Source organism: Grammomys surdaster, unplaced genomic scaffold (genome assembly GCF_004785775.1).
Source record: "Grammomys surdaster isolate TR1022 unplaced genomic scaffold, NIH_TR_1.0 62, whole genome shotgun sequence".
Lineage (NCBI taxonomy): Eukaryota > Metazoa > Chordata > Mammalia > Rodentia > Muridae > Grammomys > Grammomys surdaster.
Genome location: NW_021604564.1, coordinates 20,975,747 through 20,993,021, shown reverse-complemented (window position 1 = coordinate 20,993,021; position 17,275 = coordinate 20,975,747). Strand labels below are relative to the sequence as shown.

Genomic DNA, 17,275 nt, shown 5'->3' with positions numbered 1-17,275 from the left:
CTAGCCCCAATTAAATGTTGTCCTTATAAGAGTTGCATTGGTCATGGTGTCTGTTCACAGCAATGGAAAACCTAACCAAGACAGCACTGATAGAAATTTCACCACTCTTTCAACAGGTTAATAATTCCTGATTCAGTGAGGGACTTGACTTTTCTCTCTCCAAGAAAGCTAGAGCATGAAATCAAAACTAAATTAATTCTAAGCAATGTAAAATGCCCCTTAAAAAAAAATCAATGCTAAATATCTCCTTTGAAATTCTTCAAAAGTAATAAATTGGTCATAATATATTACAAATAGAAGTTACTTTAAAATTAACAAATGACTAGTTTAAATAAGTCTTCCAGGTAGACAGGTATGACATTCAAGACTAATTGCAGATACTCAAAAGACTAAAACAAAAGGATCACGTAAATCCAGAGTGTAAGGTCAGGTTGAACAAGAGCTCCCACATCAAAACAAACAAGCAAAGCTTTCAGATAGTCCTCATTACTATAAAACCCATACATGCATTTATTATTTAGTTAGCTAGTTAGTTAGATATTTTCTTTAGGCCTTCCAATTAGGCAGGCAATCACTTTGCCATTTACTTAAAGCCTCAGCTCATGGCTTTTAGTTGGGGTTCTCTCTTTATAGCTCAGGCTGGCCTCCAATTCACAATCCTCCTACCTAGGCCTCTGAAGCGCTGAAATGACAGGCATGAATCACTGTACCTGGCCCTTTCTTTATTATAGAACTCTGAACTACCTATGAGACCCTCAGGGCAATTTTCTACTGTCCCTACCCATTTTCCCTTCATGAGTCACACCATTTTCCTTCCCCTAGCAAATCTCTACTTCTTTCATAAACTACACTCACATCATCTAATAAGGTCTTTCTTATTCACTGTGCTAACCATAATGTAAAATATTTTGTTACAAGTGAAACTGTGCCCTAAAAATTCATGTTTAAATCCTAAGCACAGCCTTCAGGACATGACTGTATATGATTAAAAGACATCACATATTGCCTCAGCTTCAAAAAGAGGCCTAGGACAGACATATCCTCCTCTCATGATGGTCATAGGGAACCAACATTGCTAAGTGAGACTCTTGGCCTCCAGAACTTGATTAAACAAGTTTCCACTTTTGAAGCTATATCCCAGTGATGCTTTGCTGTTCAGTCCTGGGAAAACACTACTGTTTTTCTAAGCACGTCACCAAGATCCTTTCATCATTAATTACAGCTTCACTAAAGCTGTGTCTTTCATTTTAACAAGTCTTTCGTTTCTGAATCTATATATCCCAAAAATCCAGACTCTTAGAGGGTCAATAAGTAAATCATCAATGAAATACAAAAATAAAACAAAGGAACTAATAAGTAAGCTTTGGTGTTTGCTTGTGGTTTCTCCACAAACAAGTTAATATTTGGATCAAAGTGTTCATTGAAAACTTATTTTCCCACCATGTATTAGTTTACAAAAACTAAGACAATGTGGGGGAAGGAGGTAGAGCAATGGCTCAGCTGTTAAAGAGAACTTGCTGTTCTTCCAGAGGACCTGAGTTTGGTTCTCAGCACCCATGATGAGCATCTCAAAACTGACTGTAATTCCAGCTACAGGAGATCCTCTGGCCTCCACGGATACCTGAGATCACGTGCACACACCCACAGACATATATGAATACATATAATTTAAAAATAATAAAAATAGTTTTAAATACTAAGCTAGTATTCAATAAAAAATAAGATCTTAATACACTTGAAAGACTATTAGAAATATAATCACTCAAGTACCTCTGCCTGTCAGCCCAGGGTCCATAATTAAAATCTGTTCCTTTACCACAAACAATATCTAGTCCCCAGCATGGAGGTAAGTCTTGTAATTTGCAATCTTCACTGCTTATTTCTCCTTCTATACTCTCTTCTGTTTCTTCTGGAACAAGTCCTATATTCCAGAACATATAAAGGCAATTAGTTAAAATCACCATACATTACCAATTCAAATGTTTTAGTCTTAAAAACCTTACACTTAAAATTAACTCCCAGAGAGGTTTTTGTTTTGTTTGTATGTTACATATCAAATTTATTTTGTTCAAACTAAAATTTCATGATTTTAAAAGATTTTATTTATACAATAAACTTGCTATCTACCTATAAAAAGAATAACTTTAGTAATAAAAGTGTGTATAAATAAAAATAAAAACTAAATGAAGTTTTCATTTTAAGAAAAAAAAAAAACCCAAAACTGTATTTTCCACAACAATTCAGTGAAATGTGTTTGTAAAGCTCTTTATATCATTAGTTCAATATGTAGCCAAACAGAAAACAGGCAGTTTGTTGCAGCTGCTTCTGCACTTATCTACTGTTAAAAGGATGTGAAGCCATCTGGCCTCACATGGAGACAGAAAAGGAAGAGACATTTTGATAGCCTTTTCATATATATAAAGTTGGATAATATTCTCTGATACTAGAGCAAAATTCAACAAGTGGAATTTTCAAAAGATTGCAGTGTAGACCTGAAACCCATTACTCATGTTTTTCAAACTCTCTCATGTTAAAATCTTCTGCTGACTCTTGTATTCTGAATGAATCTTTTATCCATGCATGACTCTGTAATCTTATATACTGGTCATTTGAAAAACAGTGGTTCATGAGTTATGTTCATTTTTATAAGCACTGGCAAATCTGTTAAACTTTTTCTGAAACCACATGCTAAGATCACTAACAATTTCATTAGAAAAGCTATTAATATTGAGATGCTGTCAGACAGCACCCAAGTTTCCAAAATTCTAACTTTAACATGAAAATCTACATGGTTTGTCTTAAATTTTTCCAAGTAAAATCAGCATTCCATGAAAAAAAGCAAACAGGCATATGAATCAATTAAGTGAGTGCTTTTTCTGAACTCACTGGAGCTTGCAGCACAATGTCCTATGTGCACTTCCTTCCCAATTAATCTTAAAAGTATACTCTACTTATGGCTCAGTAGGCGATAAAAACTGATAATCTTTATGGTTTCATCTAGGAGTTCTTTTGAGACTTGCATTTTCTGTTGAACTGTCAATACATGGCACTGACTTGTGGCACCACTGCTTTCTGCAATGTCATGATAAAAAGGCAAGTAAAATACTGGTCCTATACTGAAAATATAGGGTTTGTGACCACACAAACCCCTTGGTGGCAAAAAGAACAGAAGCATGATAAAAGAACTGAAACAATCCAATATTAGGTACTTTTCTCAAATGGAAACCAACTATCAAACACTCAAAGGAGCTAGGTCTCAATTTTTTAGTTTTAATATTCAAGTGTAGCAATTGTGATTTTCTCCTCTAAGCTAAAACAAACTACCACACTCCTTAAGGGTTTTCTTTAGAGTTCCTGCATCAATTTTTGAGGTATCTGTGGAAATGAATTATTTTATAAAATAGTTACATAATAATTCAACTCTTAAGACACGACATCTTTTTTTAAAAGAAATTAGAGACTTTCACAGTCAAATTTACAATTTACTGATTCTAACTTTCAGAAGATTTCAAATGTGTAGGCAACAGTACTCCACAGAAGAAACAGAACTGTTCCTGTAAGACACATTCTCAAAGAGGACATACCTGGCTCGTCCATGTAATAATAGATGTCGACATCATTTGACTGCATCACCACAAAACCTTCTCCCATGAGTCTTGGGGGTCTACAGGAACAAGTGTGAGGCACATAAAATACATCTTAGACTACAAAACGCTCTGCAGTCTAGCAGACAGTAAATAAGAGTGAAGAGAAGGGGGGAATATAAAGAATATAACAGGTTCTATCTTAAAAAGAAAAGAACATCTTTCACACAGATAAACACTATAACAAGCTACCCTAATTGTATTTTACATCAGGTTACATGATAAAATGACTGTGAAATTTTATTGGTAAATAAGTTTAGGAAGAAAACGACTGGCTTATAGACTTCCACTTTAAGTTTGGAATGAAATAAATTTATTTAAAATTGAGGCTAAACACAACAATAATTGAAAAATAATAATCAAATTCTGCTTTTATGACAAAATTTAAGCGATTTATATTAATATCATTATAATTCTAAGTAATATTTAATCAACCAGAACAATGTAGTGTAATCATTAGCAAACAAAAGACTTTCATTTTTATCTGTAACAATTTACTTTTTCTCTAAGAGTATTTGCACTGATTAACAAAATGAATGTAAAGCAATTACCCTGAACTTAAAATCTGACATGAATGCTTCTCTACATTAACTTTCCTTCTCTCAAATTTTAGAGTTAACAATGTTTCTGCCATACCCCATGGTATTGTCTTCTACATTGAAAAATTCATCTCTCAATCATTAGATAACAGCATATATGAATGTAATAGTTTTCTTGTAAATACCACAAAATAAAGACACAATAAAGCCAATCTGGTGGGGTTTTTTGTTTGTTTTGTTTTGTTTTCAAATATAATTCCAGGTAGCCTAAGGCCTGAGAACACTAGCTATATCTGACCTTGAACTCCTTACCCTCCTACCTCTTCCTCTTATGTGCTGAAATAAAAGTCATGGGCACCTAGTATCTACATTTTTGAAAAATACAATTTTAAATAATATTATATAAAATATTAATAGGAAAACACTTTTTTCATCTCTCTAGTTACTTAAAACTACAGTTCTGTTCAGTACACTTGACATATTAATACAAAGTTGTGTTCATCTACCAAATTCCAGGACATCTTTAATCAAGTCTATGCTCTCCAAGACCAAGGCGAAGTAGACACAGAGCCACCTAGAACTCATATAGGGGAACTCTCTCTACCATGCTAGCTGATCCTGGAGATTTTATTTTAGCAGCATATCAGCCTAGAGTTAAAACTTGCTTTCCATAATTTCATAAAAATGTACATTGTTGATACAACAAAGAGAAAGCTGAAACATCACAATAGAAAATTTTCATGTATATACTTGAAATTACATAACTTCAGCCAGAGTACTCATCATAAAAAATAAGAGACTGAGAAAATACGAAGACTGTGGACCGTTATTCCAGATGTAAATACAAGACCCAGTGTCTGACAGGAGTTATAGAAAGGCTGTCCCCTCAGGCCTGGTCCATTCCTGCATAAGCATCTCACCACACTGGTGAGTCTGGTGTGCATTCTCATGTAACCTATCTTCTAACTAGAACAGCTATTTCAGCATGGGGGAAACATTGCAATGCAGATAGGAAAATTCTTTGTGGTTCAAAGAAAAATCAAATAATTATCTCAAAATTGGACTACTCTAACCATTTTTCCCAAGAAACATTTTAATCAATTTTCAACTTTCACTAAATCCACTATAATTCAGTTTATTACTTATCTAAGCCCTCTAGACAGAAAAATATACCTTTAATGGGCATATGCTAGCATAACATCAGAGCTTAATTTAAGCCAAAATAAGTGAGCAGAAGAGAGTAAGAAATTGTCCTAATAATCATACAGAAACACACTGAAAAGTGTAATTATTACTTCTTAGCACAAAGGCTTTAACAACTGAAAAAACTTGTGACTGACGTACAACTTCTACCATAGAAATAAAAAGGATGCTAGAGGCCCCAGTTGATACTTATATTAGTAGGAAGAAAGGACTATTTTCATGTTTTCTTACTCATCATTTTGTAGGCCAACGTATCTTGGACTAGGAACAAGCATGACTCGAACGTTTTCCAGCTTCCCTTTCACAATGTGCATGAACTGGTCAAGGTGACTTGAAGGTGGTTTTGTAGTATAAGTTAGGAACGCATCATCAAAGTTGATGCATAGAGTCTGAGGTTGATAATGATTCCCAAAGGCCAAACGTCCCTAAAAACATAAAAGAGATATTATACCAGCATAGTCTAGTCATTGTTTTCCTTAACTAAATTAATTACATTTTTAAGCAACAACTTAATGATTCCAGTTTAGCTGTATATGCTACTTAAAATCATTATTAAATATCATCATCATCTATTTATATCAACATTTAAAGAAATCTAGAGATAAGTTTAGAGCAACTTAGACACTTGTAAAAATCCCTTCAGGTTTAATAAGCATCCAAATGCAGAGCTGGTGTTAAAATAGTTCATTCACACGTTACAGAAACAGAAAGTAAAATGTACACAAAATTGCTTTTCTTACATGGACTTTGATCTGCAAAAGTAAGTTCTATGTGTTAATCTGCCAAACATTAACTCAAACAGAATTGACTTACTGTGCTCACGTTAACCTTAATGACTGGAATAAGTGATCTCCATGAAGATGTGGGGTCTTGAGACTCTGTTTTTACTTTAACTCTGATGAGAAAAATAAACTGACATGAAGAAAAACTTAAATATTTGAGAGTACAAAATTAAACCGCCTCACATCATACATCACTAACGCCAGCTGCATTTTCCAAATACATCTAAAGTGTATTCAAGTACACAAAACAATGATCATGTGAAGACATGGTACTATCCCTAAGAGTATCCCTTAGCATGTACCTTTTCATTCTAGTTTATTTTTGAAGCTACAGTGAAAAACTACCCTTCCAGAATGGCACTCTAGAGTAGAACATTACATCATTACTGTACTCATTCCATCACCCCACTTTATAATACAACTAAGTTATTACAGCAACCAGGTGATGTATGCCATCAAGATGTAGCTCAGAGTGGCCCTCACCGCCTTCGGCACCTAGGAACCACAATTTCACGCTGGTTCTCTGAGTTTAAGACTCCGAGGAGAGGGAGTCTGTGCTGTTGGCTTTCTTTTCTCTACTTATTTTTAAAGAGTATTTTATTAGTTCTTTGGGAGTTTCTTTTTATTCTTTTAAGAAAGGGTCTCACTATTACCTGATCTAAAACTCATATTTGTCTCTATATCTAGCTGAGTAAAAACAAAAAAAAAATTTTTTAACTCAACATGTAAACAAGATTATGTTAGATTTGCCTTTCTAGCCCTGGCTTGTTTTATCATATCCATTTTGTTGCAAATAACAAGATTTCCTTTTCTTAAAAAAGTCAGAGCAATATTTCATACAGTGAAACATCTTTCAGATTAAAAAATAAATATAAATAAAAGGAGAGTGACTCTAAAACCTAACAAGTTAAAATTAAAATGAGCTGCTTTGAAAATAATAGTTTGACAAAAAAAAAAAAACCTCTTGAATAAAATTTTTAATTTAAGAAACTTTACTCTTACTAGAAAGGGTATATGAGTCATTTCATTTACTAATAACTAAGTATGGCTTATTTTCCAAGACTCGTACTAAATTACTATTCATTGAACATTGTGCTGATTCTGAACATTAGTTTAAGTGTCTTCTTAAAGTTTTATCTGTCTTTCTACAATAGATTTTCTTTTCTCTGTTCCTGTTCTGACTCTCACACTTTAACAACATATATATATATATATATATATATATACACACACACACACACACACACACACACACACACACACAAAGATAAGTGATGGCAACACACATTTTTATAGCAAATAGAGTATACTCTATTTTCCTCTGTAAAATTGTTATATATTTATAATATACAGATAAAGAAAGATGGTAACATATATTACCAAATAAATAGCAGATCACAGGGCTGGGGATTAGCAAGTGGTAGAGTGCTCACATAGCATGACCAAGGCCCGGGTAATCCCCAGCACCAGAGAAAGAGAGAGAGAGAGAGAGAGAGAGAGAGAGAGAGAGAGAGAGAGAGAGAGGGAGAGGGAGAGGTTGAGAGACAGACATTGAGAGAGACAGACATTGAGAGAGACAGACATTGAGAGAGAGAGAGACAGAGAGAGAGAGAGAGAGAGAGAAAGAGAGAGAGAAAAAGAAAGCAAAGAAAAATGACATTAGAACAAGAGGATACACATGATTTTCATAAACACAACATTAACCTGTGTACTTCAAATACATAACTATGATATACATTTATGTACACATATTAAAATGATAAAAATCAAATTAATAACTGTCTGAATATGGAGAAAAGTAATATGGAGAAAAAGAGCTAGGGCTTTTTATATAAGCTAATCTTGCATTGCTTTAGTTTTTGAAAGATTATATAGCTATATAAAACAAAGAGATTAGATTCTCCTTAGGTGAACAATATTAATGATATTCTACTAAAAAGTTTAAATATCAGAAATTTATCAGATTCAAGTATGACACTGAACCTTTCAATTTTGGACTGCGTTCTTGTTCTTCCATTTTCCCGGGTTTTATCATCATCTTTTTTGGGTGGAATTATAGTTGGTTCCAAACCAAACAACTCTTGAAGGCGTCCATAAAGATCAGACCGATTGTAGACATGAAATTCAAAGTCATTAACTGTGATATATAATCTGGTTTCTGCCTTTGGATCTAAAGACATAAGTTACCAAAAAAAAAAAAAAAAGAATAAAACAAAGAGAGTAATGGAAAGAAAGGCTTTAGTCAACTTTCAAGAATTTTAATCACAGTATTTTTTTGTCAAAATGTGTTTCACAAAGTAAAGCAAACCAACTTATAAAAGAAAGGACATTAGTTTCTATGGAGAAACTTTCAAGTCATGGGCATATCAACCACATTAGGAAAAACTTATCAAAGATTTCTTTTGTTCTAAAATAAAATGTTACATTTTCTTAACATCTTTTGTAATCTAGTATATTTTTCACTTCCATCTAAAAGATTATATTGCATATTCTTTAAGATTTGTATAATCAGTTAAAAAAAACTTTCATTTTTAAAAATGAGTAAAAAAACATACTAACTTTAATCTCAGTGGTTGATAGTTGATGAAATATTAAAAACTGGAAGCAAATATAAAATTTTAACTAACAAAATGCATTGCCATTCAATTTTTTTTTTAAAGAAACTAAGAAAAACAAATCATAAACATTTATTTTTAGCACAGTAATCCTGTTAGTTCAATCTTGAGGTATTTTCTCATTACTTTCTAGGACAATTGGGGGAAGCAGAATAAATTCAATCCTTAAAAAAAATAAAAAAGCAATGGTACTAAAAATAAAGAAAATATATATGAACTCCAAGTGTTTGATGCCCATGAACTGTAACTTCCTGTTATTTAAGTAGCTCTTTGACCTGGATTCTCCACTGTTTCTCCAGGTTTACCACGACTAAGAGCTAAGACGATCCCTATTCCATCAACTAGTCCATCATTCTTCCTTACTGTGTATACAATTCTTAAAAGCAGATGAGAAACAGGCAGTGTTTTATTAATATACACTAAGTACCACAATTCTTGAAACCAATAAGTAAAAGTACCCATTTTAAACAAGTAAATCAAATTCAATCATACATCAGGTTTAAGCCTGTGCTTAGTAATCAACAGTGGTTCCCAGGACTCCCAGGTCAAAGGGCAAATGGCAGCACTCAATGTGTCCAACTTCTCTGAAATAAGATTTTACCAACACCTGATTTTCCTACCCAAACCCAATACACAGTGTTCCTCATCAACAGAAAGCCTGTCTCTTCCACTGCTAATGTTCAAAGGCTTTGATTGTTCTTTCATGTTTGCTTTTCTTCAAACATTCAGAATCCAACCCCTTTTTAATGCTCCGGCTCAAGTCACCATCACTTTCCATTTCCTGTAACAGTCTCTGCTTCTGTTGTGTTCTTCCTCATGCCTGTGCTTAACACACTAACCAGATTATTCAAAACTCAACATCATCTCACTATCCTCTCTAATTTTTTAATGCCTTCCTATCTCAATCAGAAAAATAATATGGCCTTTGAAATATGTAAATTCTACACAATCTACACTCTCACCTGATAATTCTGCTTTCTACCCAACTCCAAGTAAACTGGCCCAGAGGTGTTGGCATTGAGAGAGGAACAGAAGAACCACGGAAAGTTCTCCCAGAGACACTAACAGTCATGCACTTTATTACTTGCTGAATTGTTCTCTTTAACTCTCCTCTGCCAATGAAGGCTCTCCAGATTTCCCAGGAGCAACTTCACCAAAAACTACTTCACTTCCAACTGGCCATGCTTTTACACTATTTTTCTCCTCAATGTATTTTTCTCATTACTTGCTGATTATCTGAATCTTCCCAACAAGAATGGAGGAAGCTCAGTCAACAATGGGACCATTTTGCTGATTAATTGCCTAGAAGAATGCTATACAAAAGAGCTCATTCGTACAAAAACAAACAAATAGATAAAGCATCTTCCTAATAAGTCATACTTCTAGGAAAGCAAAAGTCTACAATAAGATCTTACACTGAAAAAAAAATCTTACACTGTTTAAATATTTAGTAAGTGCAAACATAATAAATATAAAGAAGAATATTTTTATAATCTCACATAGAGCAGTACAAGTAGAAATTATTATACAATTTTTCAAGTCATAAACAACTCAACTCAAAACTCACTAAAGCACCTGCCTTCAAATTTAATTAACCTAGCAGTTTAGTAATGACCCTTTAGCCCCAATGTCCTGAGCATTAGGTTTATGCTATAAAGGCAATGAGGATTTGTCCTTAATGGGACCAGCAGTAATGAATAAACAAATGAGGACTGCATAAAATGAAGCAGGACCACACCCTCAACTTCATCTCTACCATGCAGAATATTCAGAAGATTCTCTCCTTTCAATAAAACTGATATGATAACACATCTGCATTAAGGTATTATAGATGCCAAGGTATAAAGAGAAATGTATTAATTTCAAAATATATTTGACAATCCTCTTAAATTCTAAGTACACAATATACCAAACACTACAAGATCCCCTAATTCCTTCTTCCACTTCCTGGTTTTTTACACTGTTCATTATTACCTCACCTACTAGAAACAAAATGTTTGCTCATTATGTTCACTACAATATTGCTGGCATCTACCACATGCCCAGACCATAGGAAGGAACCCAATTCATACTTGGATCATTGTACAAAAATAGTAATGGGTCTAAATTTTAAATAAGACTGAATAAAATTTAGGCCACATTGAACAATTATCAGCTTAGATATTACCTTTTCCTTCTAAAAATCACTTTTGAGAAGTATCAAATAGCAAGTTTTTTAAGTTTGTAAAAGCACATTTTTACCTAATTTTTTTTAAAGAAACATTTAGCTGAGGTCACATCCTACTTTTTTCTGTGCCCTAGTGTTTCTATTTGTTTTGCCTACACTGACAATATTTCAGCCAGAGTTCTAAATCAAATTTCTAAGCCTGATTGATTGATTGATATCCATACTCTTAACCTGTAGTTCTTCAGGGTTTCTGTCATTATTTTCTATCAATGTCACCAGTCTGCTATAATTCTCTGAAGTAGAAGTTTTTGGATATGCCATGTGATACAGATGAATGTGGTGTTTTCCTAAGACAGACTAACATGGTACTTTAAGATAGATTCATGTGGTATTTTTCTGAGGCAAGACCCGTGGGAGGACACATGATGTTTGGAGAAAGGACAAATAGGACTCAACAGGCAATATCGGCAAGCTTGCATACCTAGCTTTGCATTGGTCTAGCATCTTCGTCTTTGTTGAACTTCGCTTTGTTGAAAGAGGCATAACAGAAAAGTTCTCCTGGCATCCTGGCTGGTCCTAGTCGCTCCCTCTGACTCATGCTTACTCAGCCAATTTGGCCGATTTGGCCAAGGCTGGCAGGTTGTGTTTGGTATCCTGACACTACTAAACTGGACTGCTGATATTCTGACAAATGGATCCACCCTAAGGAACTACTTTTAAACAGGTTCACATCCCCTTATCCTATTTACCATCTTTTTTCCACCTTTTTTCCCAATGGTGGGATGGGGGGAGGGGGGTCTGAAGCATTTGAGAACCCTTATTAAAAGTAGGTTTTAAAAAATCTAAGCCTAAAATTTCCAGAAGTACTCTATACAGCAAAACTCATCCCTCCATCCATCATCCCTACCCCAGTACATATGTAGAGACAAGTATCCTAAAAGCACATCCATAGAGATACAGAGACAATGACTAGTACACCTATTAAAGAGACAGATACACAAAGACGTATATCCCGCACAGGAGTACTCATACAGAGACTTAGAAGTATGCAAAGATAAGCACTCACAGGCACATACTCTGGGGCCATACATGCATGACTACAACTACTAAAACAATGACAAATGTCCTTCTACAGATATCTAACTATCTATTGCAAAGAACTAATTTTATAACCTAGAGAATATTTTATACCAAATTCTATGGCTAAAAGCATTAAATATGTCTGTCTCCGTCCCTCCCCTCCCTTCCTTCCTTCTCTCTCTCTCTCTCTCTCTCTCTCTCTCTCTCTCTCTCTCTCTCAGAAGATCTTGAACAACCAACAAATTTCAATGTGTTAATGGCTAAAATTACTCCAACCAACATCTACAGCAATAAATTTGTGGATCTGAACACCACTTTTTTCTTCCAATCAAACAACTCTAATGAAAATCTTGGTCCTGTCAAGAGACTGTCTTTATCTCCTTGAAAGTCTGCATAGCTCCCACTGTTTTCAGGCCCATGCTCCAGCCAGACTAAGTTTTCCAACAAGAAATGAGAACTATATCTATACTGAATGGATAATTGTCAAAACACATGAATCTGTTCTTAAATCAGCAAGAAAGAATATCTAAGTTATAAAGTCCTTCTAGAGAATATAAATACAGTCACTATTATATTGTTATAAATAATCACATAATCTACAAGAGTGCTTTGATTTTGTCAATGCTCTGTTCCAGCATATCACTATTCTATGTACTTTACTCTAAAACTCTGATCCCAAATCATGAAAGAATAATATACACAGATTGAACAGCGCATTCTCATTGCTATTTCACATCTTTTTACCTTTGACAGGTATGATTATGAGCACATTGCTAAGAACATTAACTTCTAAATTAGAGAATTCCCTTAAAAGGTGCATAGAATATATAAGCTCATAGCTCTCAGTAGTGAAAATGAAATTCTTTCTCTAAGACCCAATGAAGACAAGAATATCCACCCTCATGTCATTTCAAATTGGTGTAATTCTTTGTCCAGGTATTTAGCCAAGAGAAATTAATAAGCCATGAATAGAAAAGGAAGATTTCAAACTGTTTGCTGGCAACATGATCTGCTAGTTAGAAAATCCTCAATATTCTAACAGAAACTCGTAAAACTGAAAAAGTGAACTCAGTTACAATATTAAAAATAATCAGCACACAAAAATCATTTCTCCACACTAATAGCAAGTTTTCAAGAGAACAATCCCAACAGTAGTTACCAAATATAAGAATAAAAAGTATTTAAGATTAAATTAACCAAAGGAATTAAAGTCCTAGACCACTTAAAACTGTAAAACATGAAGGAAAGAAACAATATTAGGAGAAAACATATTTCATACTCATGGGCTAGAATACTGCTAAAATTTTACTAATGAAACTCATCTACAGAGTCAATGTAATCACCTCAAAATTCCAATTTTTTTCATAGCTGTGGTGGTTTGAATGAGAATGGCCCCCAGTAGGCTCATAAATTTGAATACTTGTTTACCAAGGAGTGGCACTATTTGAAAGGATGAGGAAGTGAACACTGTTGGAGGAAGTATGCCACTGGCTTTGAAGGTTCAAAAAACCTCTTCCAAGGTCAGAGTCCCTCTCTCCCTGCTGCCTGTGGATCTGGATGTAGAACTCACTCCTTCCCAGCACTAGGTCTACTGGCATGACGCCATACTCCCTGGCATGATGACAATGAACTAAACCTCGGACAATGCAAGCAAGCCTCAATTAAATGTTTCCCATTTTAAGTGTTGTTGAGGTCACTGAGTCTCCTCACGGCAAGAGAACACGGATCAAGATAGCAGCTAAAGGGAAAATAATCCTAAAATTTATGTGCAACTACAGAAGAACCAAAACTCCCAAGGAAATCATGAGCACAAAAACACAGCTTGAAACTCTGACCCCAAATCAGGAAAGATAGGTCATGTATTCAATGTTAAACTATAAACCAAGTGGCTGCCACTAAAACAACACAATACTGATGCAAAGGAGAAAAATGGAGCACAGAAAACAAGAGACTCTAGAAATGAACCCAAGAAATTGGGAAAACAAGTCTCTTTAATAAATGGTATTGATAAATATAAATCTATATCAGTCTCCATCTCAAAACCATATATAAAAATCAAGTAAAAATGGCTTAAAGAGGCCTAAAATCAGCCATAGGCCTAAAATCAGCAATAGGCCTGTCATACATGTATACTAACACCAAGTCTTGGGTCTCTGTGGAAAACATTGAAACAGATGACTATAAGCTATTGTAAACAGGCAGTTTTTGTGGAAATTTACCAGCCTGAGGAGTCATAGACCTTGTAAATAGGTAGCCTTGGCGGATAATACCAACTTAGATAAGGACAAGTGAATCATAGGCAGAGTCATAGTGACCTGTCCCCTGAACCTTCACCCAGACAATACCCTGTTCTGAAAGATATCTGTATTCCCCCTGAACACTCACGCTCCAGTGTCATCCCCTTCCCCACGTCCTGCCTTTCTGTGTTTATAACCCCTGTGTGAATGAATTACAATTTGAAAAAAAAAAAATAAATTATTTTTAAAAATGTGAAAAAAAAAATGGCTTAAAGACTTGTGAAGGTCCAATTCATAAAACTACCAGGAAAAAAAATAACAAAAGAGTAATAACTAAATGTCACCTTGGTCCACCTACTGACCCAAAAAGGACCAGTAAGATTATGTCAAAATAAAATTATATTCATAACAAAGGAAATAGTTAACAGAAAATACAAACTATCCACTTGGGGATAAATATTTTCAAACCATACAACTAATAAAAAAAAGTTCTCTGATAAAGATGATACACAAAATATTTAGGGAATTCAAACTACTCCAGAGGAAGAAAACAATTGTTTAAGAAATGAACAAGAGCCGAGCGGTGGTGGCGCACGCCTTTAATCCCAGCACCTGGGAGGCAGAGGCAGGTGGACTTCTGAGTTCCAGGCCAGCCTGGTCTGCAGAGTGAGTTCCAGGACAGCCAGGACTACACAGAGAAACCCTGTGTCAAAAAACCAAAAAAAGAGAAATGAACAAGAAACCTAATATTTCTCAAAAGAAGCCGTATGAATGCTAATATACAAGTAATTAACATCACTAATTATATGAGGGTGGTGGCACATACTTATAGTCCAGCTACTAGAGGATGAAACACAAGGATCTCTTGAGTCCAGGAATTCAAGACCGAGCTGGGTAACACAGCAAGTATGAATAAGAGAAGCTAAAGAATGTGGAAGTCTTAGAAAGATTAGAGTGGTAGGAAGCCATTTTATTCAGACTATGGTTAGGTCTACATATTCAAAAGATGTTAGAAACATAGAGATAGATAATATGACTAAATAATATGGAAAAATGAAAAATTAACTTAAGCAGACGTAAAATCAGACCTTTGTAAATGCCAAGTTATTAAAAACAATAATGTGAAACATTTAAATACATATAAAGGAAAATTCTGATTATATGATCAAATACCTTTGATACATGTAAAAATGAAAACTTACCATGTTGTTTCTGCTTTGGGTTATACATTTTCCACCACCGAAAAATGATAAATCCATCCTGAATCCTGAGGGAAGACAGATTATAAAAATAAGAAAACAATTTACCTACTCACTTTCTAAAACCCAGGTTAGCTTCAAACTTGTTTTGAAGCCAGGGATGACTAAGTTTCTTTGAGATCATCCTGTCTCCACCTCCAAGTGTTGGGATTAAGGGCATGGCCTATCACACTCGGCTCGACTCAACTCAGTTCTTGTTTCATTACCTTTCAGGTAAAAAATAGACTGCCTACACCCAAATTAGAAAGGAAGACTGATCTAATTGATAAAAATGTATAGACTCATCATGTAAAACATACATAAATTACTCAACTAACTCTTCTAATTAGATAAAATGTAACATTAGAATATATTTACAGTAAAATGAAGTGCTAACAGAAAAATTTTATATTTTAAGAAATATTTTTAAAGTATAAAGATTATTATTTTAATAGGCAAATATTAAAAAGGATACTAATAAACTAAAAAAAAAACTTTCAAAGACACTCTTTCATATCTACCAATGACCTATGACTTCATGCCTTAAAAGAATTCACTTTCACTCTCAGCTTTATAACTACTAGTTTTACTTTGATTTAGAAGTAACTGCAGGCGACCACAGAAGTTGTTCCAAGTTTGAAATGAGGAATAAACAATGCCAAACCATAGTATTTCTAAATTAATCCATCATTTCTCTAAGTCTCAAGTTTTGACAAAACATAAAAATGAAGTAAGCTTTTCTTCAAAGCTTACAGAAAACACTTTAATTATGCTATTGTTTCCTATTATATTCAGATTAGTTTTACATTCTCACAGCAAAATTATAGTTGCTAGCACATGCTCAATATTTGTATATGCTTACCTTGAATAAGGAGCTAACTACTAAGAACTACCAATATTCTTAACACTTATTTCATGTAACAACCATTGAAATGGTCAGGTAATTCAATGGTTCAATTTTTCAGCTACAAATCAAATGAAATTATTCATTTCTATAAACCGCTAGCTAAGAAACTTTTTGCTGGTTTAAATAAACTAAACCAAATTAATCCACTAATAAAAATAGTTTTTAAACATTACTGAAAAAAAAACAACTTCTAATTTATGGCTTATTTGAATACATAAGTCATATTAAATAAAATCATTTTTATAATATTTCACATTTGTTTGGGTTCTTTTCACTTTTTCATTACCTAATAGACATGTCTTCTGTAATGTAATATATTTCACGAACCATGACTTTTCCAGAAAGAACAGAGAACGAGAAGGAACCTGTTACATACAAAAAAAGAAAGAAATGATAATTAACTACAGCAGTTCTTTTAATGCACAGTAGAGGATTAAGAATTTAGCCTTTAATAAATAATTAATCTTTTCCCATTCTCTTCTCCATATAGTTGCAATTCTTATAAACTACTCATCTGTCTATCTCCAATGAAAATAAAAGTATCAAACCACTCTGGACCGAACTACTAAGTAACCATAATATGTAACTGCTTCATATGAGTAAATCATTTAATTATAAACAGCTACTACATATACCCAAAGAGTATCTAATTCATCATCTTTCTCCATTTACCTGTCTGCATCAGTCATTTTCCCTAATTAATAGAAGATAATTTGAGTGAAGTAAGCCAATCACAAAAGAACACACATGGTATTCACTCACTGATTATCGGATATTAGCCCAGAACCTTGAAATGCCCAAGATGCAACTCACAGCCACATGAAGCTCATAAAAAAGGAAGACCAAGTGGGGGTGATTCAGTT

The 17,275-nt window shown here is 34.0% G+C and overlaps 1 protein-coding gene across 3 annotated transcripts in view; it reads right to left on the bottom strand.

Annotated features, from left to right (window-relative positions):
* Positions 1 to 17,275, bottom strand: part of Kiaa1109 (KIAA1109 ortholog) — a 189,899-nt gene that overhangs the window by 159,370 nt on the left and 13,254 nt on the right. For all 3 annotated transcript variants that reach the window (XM_028763894.1, XM_028763886.1, XM_028763876.1), the window contains exons 5-11: positions 16,699 to 16,777; positions 15,470 to 15,534; positions 8,152 to 8,338; positions 6,200 to 6,281; positions 5,618 to 5,811; positions 3,585 to 3,664; positions 1,771 to 1,921 (exon numbers count right to left, since the gene is read on the bottom strand). In XM_028763894.1, the coding sequence (XP_028619727.1) occupies positions 1,771 to 1,921; positions 3,585 to 3,664; positions 5,618 to 5,811; positions 6,200 to 6,281; positions 8,152 to 8,338; positions 15,470 to 15,534; positions 16,699 to 16,777 (838 nt within the window). The remainder of the gene's footprint in view (positions 1 to 1,770; positions 1,922 to 3,584; positions 3,665 to 5,617; positions 5,812 to 6,199; positions 6,282 to 8,151; positions 8,339 to 15,469; positions 15,535 to 16,698; positions 16,778 to 17,275) is intronic.